This window comes from Eufriesea mexicana, unplaced genomic scaffold, assembly GCF_001483705.2.
Source record: "Eufriesea mexicana isolate 0111107269 unplaced genomic scaffold, ASM148370v2 scaffold620, whole genome shotgun sequence".
Taxonomy (NCBI): domain Eukaryota; kingdom Metazoa; phylum Arthropoda; class Insecta; order Hymenoptera; family Apidae; genus Eufriesea; species Eufriesea mexicana.
The window spans coordinates 462,493-474,371 of NW_016908778.1; the positions used below are offsets into that span (position 1 = coordinate 462,493).

The following is an 11,879-nucleotide window of genomic DNA, read 5'->3' on the forward strand; positions in this document are numbered from 1 at the left end:
TTAACCAGGGTTAATATCTCCTTTTCCCCTAGAACCACTTCGAAAGATTGAAAGATACGGGGAATCGAAAGATAAGAATATGAAAATATAGAAATAAGAAATTTTGGAAAAATTGGAAAAACGTTAGAAAAATTTTCCCAGTTTGCAAAATTCAGAAATTTTTTTAAATTCTTTAATCCGTTTTTTATTGATAAAAGACGAATTAATTTTTTGATAAGTTAATTTACTGCACATTTTTTTCATCAAAGATTTTTAATTTCGAGACTGTAATCATATGTCTGACCTATTGATGTATGACCTTCAATATTTTTACTATTATCAAAGAAATGTTATGATTAGAGAGCGAATGTTTATGCTATCATATTATGTCGAAATATGCAAAATATGTGTCAAATCTGTGCATAACGTTCACAAGGAAATTTATTTATTGTAACTTAAATTACTGTAGTTATAGAGAATTAATAGCAATTATAGTTAATTTTTCCTAAACCTACCTTTCTACTTAAATTACCTAATGTAAAATATTATATTAAAATTTAGTGATATTTACATTTTCAAAATATCATTAATTGTAGGCAATTTTTATTAATTTCTTTGTAACATAGTTTCATAAATTTTAAATTGTATTAAAATTTAATATGATCCTTCGATATATATATTTTTAAAATGTAACTAATTGTGGGCAATTTTTATTTATTTCTTTGTAACATAAATTTATAAACTTTAAATTGTATTAAAATTTAGTATGATTCTTAGATATTTACATTTTCAAAATATCACTAATTGTAGGCAATTTTTATTAATTTCTTTGTAACATAGATTTATAAATTTTAAATTGCATTAAAATATAGTATGATGCTTAGATACATATATTTTCAAAATGTCACTAATTGTGGGCAATTTTTATTAATTTCTTTGTAACATAGATTAAAATTTATGCTCGATTTATAACAGAAAGTAATAACACAAGATGTCAAAATTAACGTTACTTATCTCATTTACCATTATCATTCAGATTAACAAATTTTTGTAGATTTTACTTTCAACGTATATATATTTTCACTCGTTTCATTTTTCTTTTTGATTTTACTTATTGTTCCTTTCTTTTGTGTCAGTCATTTTTAAAATAAAGTTCAAGGCTGTTATTTGTCGAGGAACTAAATTTAAATTGAAATTTAACATCGATCGTTAATTTCATTGTTTCCGTAGCATAAATGAATAAGGTCATAATATTTAAATAACGAGTAAATGATGCATAAGGAATATGAAAATTATTTTAAACGACGTACTTTGTTTCTAGTAAATTCTTCGCGAATTAGAAACTGCTATAGTACTTGTTTTGAAATTTGTTATTTAGTAATATCATTATTTATTATATTATCATATTTCAGGTATGTTTTCTAAGAAACTGAATTATATTTAAATGCTTAATTTTCTAAAAAAATTTTTATACAATTAATTTGATTTTACTTCATTGATTTTAAATTGATTTTAGTTAAAGTTAATTTTCCATGTAAGTTATATACATCCAAATTTAAATTGAATTTCAATAACGTTCGTTTCTTACATCTGTATAACATAAAGTAAATATATAAATTAATTGATATATTAAAAACAAAAATGGAGAGATATGATAAAATAATACAAATCCATTTTTCTTAATTTATTTTTATAAAATAACACATTATAGTATATTATCTTATAGCATGTTAAATATAATACATTTAATATGTCATATTAAAAAATAAGATTATCTAATTTATTAGAATTATAATAACAAAATACATGATTCATTCATAAAAAATTAATTTTCTCTCATTGACATTTTCAAAATATCAAAAGTATCAAGAAAATTTTACCACTTTTCCTCGTGTAAAGTTATTTACATTATTGCTTTAATTATTGTTCACCATAATTAAATTTCTTTTGATATTAGTAATAACTTCTGTAATAAAATAGTAGTACTTGATGCCCAGTTGATAGTAATAATAAATATTTAAATGCCATATTATTTTGTCTTTCGTTCTTTATGCAAAATGCATTCAAAATAATCTTCACTCAAAGCAATATCAAAGAGTTATCAAAATGCTTTCATAATTTTATAAAAGTCACTGGTAGATATCATTGGACTTGCACGAGACGAGAATTTGTTATGCATCAAATGTAGCGTAAACACGTTTAGATAAACGAGTAAATACAACCACGTGTTTTTATTGTTTATTTACGAAAACATGAATAACAAATAAGATATATGACTAAAAGCGAAAGAAATTTAAAGAAATTAAAAAAAAATATAAGTTATCGTTATCCAAAATATAAATTACCTTTTGCAAATTTATTTTGGCATCGTTTGACATTTTTGACATTTTTCTAAAGAAATTTAATTATAATTTTTCCTACGCTATTATTTGTTATGCGTACATATTTAAATGTACAGGGTGTTTCTAAATTGCGATGTTTCTAAGTTGCGACTACCATAATTCTGTGAGTCGATGAAGACTCGCTAAAGAAAATTTCAGCAAAATTATTCTTGTTTAATAAAATTATACAAATTTATCTATGTTTATAATTAATAGTTGACAATTATATCTAATATCTCTATAATATATTTTGCAACCAATAACATCGATGATAAAAATGTATATAATTTGTGAATTTATAAATTATTAATCTTCAGTACCATTTTATATAAAAGTAATTTTTGTTTTCTTATACACACCTCATTCTCATGGATATTTATCATAAAGGTAAGTAAATGAAAACACCAAATTTACAGAATCTGTAGTACAATAAGTACAATAAGTCTATTAACAAGAAAAGCAGTAAACAGTAATTAAATCAATAATTAGAAAAATATACGAAAAAGAGCACTGAATAAAAGCAATAATAAACATTGTAAATAAAAGCATATTTTAATTTGTTAAAGTCGTATGAAAAATAATTTCATCGACATAGCATAGCATTTTTAACTTATATTATTTCTTGCTTGTTTTTATCCTGTGGATAAGAATTTTTGTTCAGTTTAACAAAATTTGATGATATTATACCATATGTCACGCAATCTAGTAACAATACCAAAATTATTAGACTGTCCTTTTATTTATAAATTAATTTCTCTTTATTATAGCATCTTTGAGAAGGTTCGATATTTATATTACACTGTATATGAAATATAAACCTGATTTGTGAATAATGAAAAAGTCAATTATAAATTTCAGTATATAAGATGTAAAAAGTTATTGTAGGTATAATTTAATTTACAGGAACAACATTTTATTTGTCATAAGTGTAACAGCAAAGTCATTTACATCTATATTTATATTTCTAATAATTCTTGCTTTTACATTAGATATAATAGTTGTATAATATTTGTATTTCTATTAATTTTTCTCTGATTTACACTTTTTATTCAAATTCAAACATATATACATATTATATCTATATAATTGGCAAATTAACATCGAATTAGCTCTTAACATTTAACTATTTAAATTTTAGCTACCATTGCACGTTTCTTAGTAATAAAATTCATTTTCTTATTTTTATGGACATGAGCACTGGTGACCCGTTGAGTCTTAAGTTTTACAAATTATTACCTAATTTTATCAAATATATATAATAGATGATACAATGATGATATAACAGAATATCTCTTTATAAATTTGCTTTCAGCACCATTCAACATTTTAACATTTTATTATATAAAACAATGCTATTCGAATTTATACGTACAAACTTTAAATTACAATTGCAAGATACAAAAGTGCTTCATTCGTGTACGACTTTGCTATAAATCACTTTGATAATTTTCCTGCTCTCCCAATTATTTGCGAGATGTATAATGATATAACTAATAATACTATGTGATCAGTCCTATACTTGTCGAATTTGTCTTTTTTAAGTACCTATTAAATCATCACTATTACGATACATACTACGAAACAAGATTCGATCGTTATTTGCTTTTCGAAATACTCGTATGAAGTTAGAATGTAATTTGTGAAATATACATTTTATAAATAATTTTAAGTAATGGTAACATCTGCCCAAGCATCTCATTGCGTTTCATTTTGTTTGGTAACATTCTTAAATTAACTATGAAAACAGCGTATATCCAAAATAATTAAATCGAGAAAATATTCCGTTACATATACAACGAATTTGGATAATACAAACAAATTGGAGGATACAAACAAAGTTAGATAATACAGAAAATATAATTTTGAAATAAAGCGTTATACGTAAAATAGTTTCTTTGTCCAGATTTTACATAAAATGGTTTTTACTATTTAACATCGTAATATATTAAACAGGAGAAATTCGATTGTGTACAACGCTTGCAGAAATCCATTATATCATAATTTGGAGAAAACCGTGAGTAACGTTCTCTTGCTTATTATCTAATCTGTTACCCAAGTATCATGTTTCGATCTCTTCCTATTCACGCGAAGGCATCGATGCTCTTCGAGATTTAGTCTCGATATGTAGAAAGATGCTCGATAAATTATTACAAAATTGTTAAAAATACGAGACTCTTCAGATAAACGTTCTCACGAGGAGTGATACGACAGTTGTTAAGATGAAAATCAGCTGAGAATTGTTGACGTAACCGGAATTCACAGACACTTGTGGAGGAATGATCTTCACTTCTGTAGAAATATTGGACGGACTGGTTGCGGTTGAGGTTAGGTCCATCGAACAGACGGTTCCCTTTATAACCTCTTTAACGGAACCGGTAAGAATTCTGAAATTATAATCTTCGACGTCCAAATGAGAATACATGAAAGTGGGCAAACGATCCGAGAGTACCCAAATATTGCCATTTTGATCGATCTGAAATTAGAGTAGAAAATTAAAACAGCGTTGAAAATAAATTAATCCGAGCTAAGATAAAAAAGCTTATAAACCGAATAATAAAATTTTCGAACAAATGCTCAATGTTGGAAAAATTGAAGAAGATTTAATTAATTTATAACTTCCATTTTTAGAAGAAAATCGTTATCGATGTTATATATGTATATATTTCCACTTTTTTAAGTTGATGTAAAATAAAAATTAACAGATGTATACAAAATTATTTTTACTTTGTACTGAAATGTATTAATGTTATTTTCAATTGAAATGTCAATCAATGCTTATTAAATTTACTCTTAACTTAGATATTATTTCAAAATTATTAGTTATTAATATGTATTAAAATACTTTTTTAAAGTAAAATACCAAAAAAGGCCTGCTTTCACTTTTAGTTGTGTTAATGAAAAAACAATGAAGTGTTTCAAGTTTAGTATAAAATTAATTTACAAAATTGTATATTATACAGGTTAAGGCAAACAAAGTAATGTTACTTAAAATAATGTTGATCTATATACAATCTTACTATAATTTCACTTATTAAATCTCTTCTACATTTATGTTATATAAAACTAAAATATAACAAACGTTAAAATGACATCGACGTTTCTGAAACATATTTTGCAACAAACATATGAAATAACAATAATAATACAATTTTGAACAATAAAATATGATGTTATAATTTTGCACAATACATACAGTCGGCTGTAAAAGTATTCGTCCATCCATCACAGGCGGCGTATGTATAGGGAAAAGAAAGGAAAGTACTTACACGTAAAAGTAAGATAAATAATATAGAAATTAATCTTTATTAATACGAAAGAAGTTAGAAGAATGGCAAAAAGAAATATCGTCAGATTTTACAAACAAATTAGTAAAATCAATGCCCAAGCATCTAGAAACTATAATTAAGTCTAAGGGGTGGGTATCCCACTAAATATTGAACTGATAACTTCAATTTTATATAATAATAACTCAATTAATTTGTAAATCAACGAATAATTTTTTGAGGCGTATTCTCTTTCTCCCTTTCTCTCTTTCTCTCTTTCTTCGCGTTGAAAAACACAGAATTGTATTTATGGACGAAGGGAGGGGAAAAAGGGATAAAGCATGATGGCGTTTACTTCATCTGGGGTCTGTTAGCGGACTCGTCAGTAAGGACATACATCTAGCAGAGCCGTGCCTTAGACACAGAATATTATAGGGAAATTAGGAACTTCCATTTATACTACGCGGAGGGTTCATCGAATCACTTGGAACCTCAATCGTCACAGAATCCCCCTGGCGGAGAGTGCGTGAACTATGGAGCCGCCATATTTTTGCGTTCTAATTTTCCGATGTATTATGTTATTTTCTTTAATTTTTCACTATATAGAGCAATTACGATTTTCACAAAATGTCAGCTTATCTTGTGTAAATAAAGGTTAATTTCTATATCTTTTATTTAAATTTTACGTACATCTTTTCCTTCTTTTCCCTATACGTGCGTCGAATACAGTACATGGGTGAAACTTATGCGGCTGTTTGTTTATGTATTATAGTATTAAAAAGAAGAGAAACATAATAAACACGAACTTCTAAACCTTTTCCTGCTAGAAGCTTCATTAAATTTGATCGAAACGAAATATGTGACAAAATTTTCTTTATTTAAAAATTAACGAAAATGTTTACCTTTAAATCATTAGGAAAGACCATTGTAATGTTATTTGTGTAAATAAGAGCTTGTTGCTGGACTGAGAACATGCTTTGAGGTTTCCAGCAAGCAATAGCGTTCAAATTAGTTAACGCATAGAAGAGAACACCAGTTTCGGGATCCAAAAAGCTGACACTACTTTGACCATTATGTGCACGAGATCCAAGAGCATGAAATTCCTGAATATTATCTGAAACCGATAAAAAACAAATTTTAACAAACACAAAAACATAATACACTTGAAAATTATGATTAATCGTGATTAATTATCCGATAAATAAATAAATAAAATAGAATATATAATTTTTAATAATTAATTAAAATCGTAAAATTACTTTTGGTATAAAAGACTCGACGAAGAGAAAAATATATTACAAAATTAGACAAATATTCTACAAAAATATAATATTTAAGATTTAACAAACACAAAAACATAATATACTTGAAAATTATGATTAATCGTGGTTAATTATCCGATAAATAAATAAATAAAATAGAATAAATAATTTTTAATAATTAATTAACATCGTAAAATTGTTTTTGATATAAAAGACTCGACGAAGACAAAAATATATTACAAAATTAGACAAATATTCTGCAAAAATATTATAATATACAGTATTATCATGCTACAATCAGAGATACAAAAAAGTCAGTATTTAATCTTCCGAACACGTCTATACATATATCTTACAAGTGTATGAATATCTTATGAATATTTAACATCCATTTATTCGAAAACGGTAATGTCCTGAGAAAAAATGTCTCTACATTTTCGACTTATTTTTTCCCATAAACTCTTTTCCGACTTGTATCATTAGTTCGGAACACTCTGTATGAGTACACTCGTATAAAACATGAAAATAAATAAAATAAAATAAAAAATTGTATATTTTATTCATATATGGATGAATAAGAAGTAAAACTGTTATCCGAAATAATTTGTGGGGTTCCTGCCCCCTCGGTTGCTTTAATTGGTTGATCGGCAGGTATCCTCGATGATGCTAAAAGGGGTGAAAGGAGAAAAGGAAGGGATGCATTTCATTTTGGGCCTGCTAGTTGACTCATCAGCAAAGCTACCTAGCAGATCCTGCCTTAGACAAGGATACTATTGGAAAGTTTGAAAATTTTATATATAGGAAACAAGTATTGCTTCTATTTGAGCATCTTTTCGCAATGTGCGGCTCGTGTCTTTCCTCGCCTTTGTGGCTATACTGACAGGTGTAACTTGCGAATTTTATCAACATCGTACCAATGAAACTGACATGGTCCAACCAACAGGGAAGTCAACCCGCGCTTGACCCTGTTTTGGTTGGAGTACGCACGGGGAGGTACCCGATATTGGCGTATTATTCTTGAGCCACTTCAAGTCTGGCATGGACATGAGATCCAACCGAATAGTCTCCATGATCCATCTATATATAGGAAATAGAGGGTTTACCGAGGACTTGCGAGAAAATCCTCGATCCTCCTTGAACTCGGAATCTATCTAATAGCGAGGGTGAGAATGATGCCGCCACAAATTTGACAATTTAACCCTTTGCACTCTGTTGTCGCCACTATGACGACCTTGTAAGATAGCCTGTAACTCCGTTGTCGTTACTACGACACTAGAATTCTGCTGGATTTATATCAAATATTGTTAGATAAAATTTCCGAAACACAGGGTTATCGTATGTTTACTGATAGATAATATACTAATATACCTTTGGCAGGAGAGCTGATGAAAATGAAGTGATACTTGACTTGTAAACATTGTACTATAAAAGCTATATATAGGAAAGGTAAAATGACAATGAATGAGGAGTTACTGGCAGGTCATATTAAAAATTGCTGGGAGTGGAAAGTGTAACGTCCTACGGTATCGAATCTCTTCGATTTCCAAGAACGCTTATCACGCGCCAAATTAATATTGCGTGACTAGTTGTGATAATAAGGATCCAGAATGTGTGTGGTCAAAAGAGAGTGTTTATTTATAGAAAAGCGTAGAATAGTTATAATGCAGACGTTAACGGAGTACCGTTTCGAACACGCGTTTGTATGTGTAATTTAGATGTTTGAAGGATTGGTGCCGAAGACGAACTGATTTCTCGATTTTGCTCTATGTCCTGTCTCGTAGTGTTCGGTCCGGTGTTTTCTCTAGTTTAGTTCTGATTGAGTAAAATAGATGTTGGTGGTGGAAAGGTAAAGAGTTTTAATTGGACAGAGGGTGTGACATAAGGACCTTTGGCGAAGGAGTAGGAAACTGTCAAGGAGCCGATTTCTGATGGTCAATGACGTGATTTATAAGTGCCGTCCGTCCGTCGCTTGTTGGGTCTGTCACAAGTGGGTCCCATCTGTCGCGTCTGGTACTAGTAAAATTCCTAATTTTGCTTTACCTTTATAAGCTTAATCCGCTAGAACGGCGTTGAGGCACATCGAAACTCCGGAATTGCAGTCGCATTATAAAATATAAAATAAACCGTTAAGTCTGTTAAAAGTGTAAGCCTTAATTATAAAATCATATTCTAAATACGCTCTCCGGGACGGAACAGAAAGGATTAAATACATGTTCTCTTACAATTAGAATCATAAAGATCATAAATAAATCAAGAATTTAGAAAACAGTCGTAAAAAGGAAACATTTAAACTATTTGTTATAAATATCTGACTCGGATATTTATTATATCTCTAAGAGAATTCTGATTGACTTTTATATCGTAATTGAATAATATTATTCCTATAAATAATACAATATAATGTACCTGCAGATGTGGCTTGTTCTGGATCTCTTAGTAACTTGGTACTGACTGAATACTCCATAGTACTAGAAAGTGGATGGAAATACATTGTGCTGTATCCATCGTTAGTCGATGCAAGGCTCATGCCGAAGAGACCATCTGTCCATTTGAACGAAATCCCCGACACATTGAACTCTCCACCCTTAATAAAATTCCAATTTTGTAAGTTAAATACATACAGTTAAATACATACAGTAGCGCAGGAAAATATTCAAACGCTATATTATTATTTTATATTAACCACTTGCGCTAGTAAGAAATTTACAGACATGTGTGCTAGAACGGTCCAGTATTTCTGTGACAATTGCCTGACGACGTGCATACCACGTTGTTGGCGATTCTGCGACAAAAGCATTACAACGTGCGTGGCACGTCTTTTCAGCGCAAGTGGTTAAACCGTGAAATATCATTTCATCGGTATAATTATCCTATAAGAATAAATACTATATTCCCGACCCCGTACCCAAGTTTCGGAAACGCTCTATATAGATACTTGAATATTTATCTACGATAGAATAAATAGTTTAGGCTTGTCAGATCTTGGGTATAAACCTTTTTTAAGTACTGTAAAAATTTTTGAAATTCGTGGCAATATTGTACGAGAGAATAAGTGTCGAAAATGACGGACATAAAGTATCAATAAAATATATGCTATACGCGTGAAACTTCTTTTAATCGATCTTTGTACTTTTCTGATTTTATTTACCGACTCAGTTTATACATTTTTCCGTAATTCAGTTTTATTTATGCTTTCAACTAAATATTTTTACATCAAACAGAACCTCGGTGATATATTGTTCTGTCTATGAATATTACTCAAATAAATATTTAAGTCGTTTGTCCCCCACAATTGAAAGTTTCAATATATATTATATATAAATATATTATATACAATGGTTTTATATTATTTTCTAAAATCATTTTCCAAAAATAAATACCCTATTTAAAGAATAAGAAGTTAAAAAATGGTAAAAACGACGTAAATTTGAACAAAATATAGAGAAATATGGATAAATCGTCTAAACAATTATAATTATTAACAAAATAAATAATTAAAATCATATGAAAGTGTTAAAACTATAAAATTTTTATAAAATGGGAAACATAATTTTGTATTATTTAACACGTTGAGTGCGGCGCCAATTTTGCTATACTTTCCGCTCAGGCGGCAGTTAGTGAGCACTTGATGCCGAGCGCTCAAGTATACCGAAGGGTTTGAGCAGAAGATTACTTTGTTTCACTTTGTCGTTTGGACTGTGAGAATGGTACAGCCAATGCACAAACATACAAATTATAAACAGAAGATAATGGGGTGGGGAATGCCAGAAAGGCAAAAAGGCGATCACCAAGAAACGATCAGTCGAAAAAAGCCACGGAAGTGTAAAGATTTACTTTAGCAGAGGGAATTAAATTTTTACAATATATTAATTGTCATTGATAATTTAACCCTTGACAATGCCAGTCTTACGCACCGATGATGATCAAACGAAAAATTCGCTGTCAGTCCCTAGAATCCACACCGTCCAAACGAAAAGTCTACTGTCAGTCCCTAGGGACTGACGTAGCACTCAACGTATTAAAATGGTAATATTATTTTTAAAATAATAAGGACTACTAACTTGTGGATCAGGTTGGAAGAAATGATGTTTGACGAGCCATGATTTCCCCATCCTCCACGAGTAGACTACGAGTCCTGGGCCACCCAAGTCACCTAGATAAGCATAAGTATCTTCGCAAGAATAATCTTCAACGGCAATATTCGCGAAAAGGGAATCCGACGTCTTTTGATCTTCAGGAACAACGAATTTTCGTAGTAATCTATCGGTTTTCAAATCATAGATGAGCAATGCCGGTGGTGCTTGCTGTTCTGGGCTATCCAAGATATCGGTGAACCCCGTGTCAAGGACCCAAAGCCTGTCACAGCGATCTGCTCGGATTCGAAACGTTGAAATGATCTCTGGTACGCTGTCACCTTCGTATTGATGCGCCTCCCAAGAAGGATAGGGGATCAGAGTTGGAGATTCGCGTGTATCTAGAATCACCACGATAAACAATAATTATTTTAGGCTTATTTTATCATTTAATAAATACAAAGTCACGATCGTCTTACGTAATCAAGAAATAATTAAAAGTAAAAAGTGAATAAAGAAATGAGACTTCTTTGAAGGACAATGTTATTGTAAGGGAAGGAAAGGGGATGGCTATTTAACACTAGATTTACGGAACCCGTCAATTTGACGGAAGGGTTGCTCCAATTATACGATAGTAACAGATTTAGTTATATTAAGACTGTTAATATAGTATATAATTGTTTTTAAATTAAAATAATCGTTTAAAAAAAAAAGGCACGTGGTTTCCTTTACCTGTCAATTTGACAGGTGTCCTTAGAAACAATGTGAGAGGAGTCTTTATTTGGATGGCGTCACCCTGCATCGGGATTTATGTTTGCTTCGAGAAACCATCAAAATTATCAATTTTCGAAGCAGAACTGAGTGACGCAATGGGTCGTCATAGGGTCTATAAGAACCTGGCTGAAGGGTTCGAGGGAACAC

The 11,879-nt window shown here is 29.8% G+C and overlaps 1 protein-coding gene across 1 annotated transcript in view; it reads right to left on the bottom strand.

The window, feature by feature from the left end:
* Positions 1–4,192: 4,192 nt before the first annotated feature.
* yellow-b (L-dopachrome tautomerase yellow-b) overlaps positions 4,193–11,879 on the bottom strand; it is a 37,513-nt gene continuing 29,826 nt past the window's right edge. Inside the window, exons 3-6 of the mRNA XM_017898163.1 lie at positions 10,947–11,359; positions 9,292–9,469; positions 6,526–6,737; positions 4,193–4,833 (exon numbers count right to left, since the gene is read on the bottom strand). Coding sequence (XP_017753652.1) covers positions 4,537–4,833; positions 6,526–6,737; positions 9,292–9,469; positions 10,947–11,359 — 1,100 coding nt within the window. The 3' untranslated portion in view covers positions 4,193–4,536. The remainder of the gene's footprint in view (positions 4,834–6,525; positions 6,738–9,291; positions 9,470–10,946; positions 11,360–11,879) is intronic.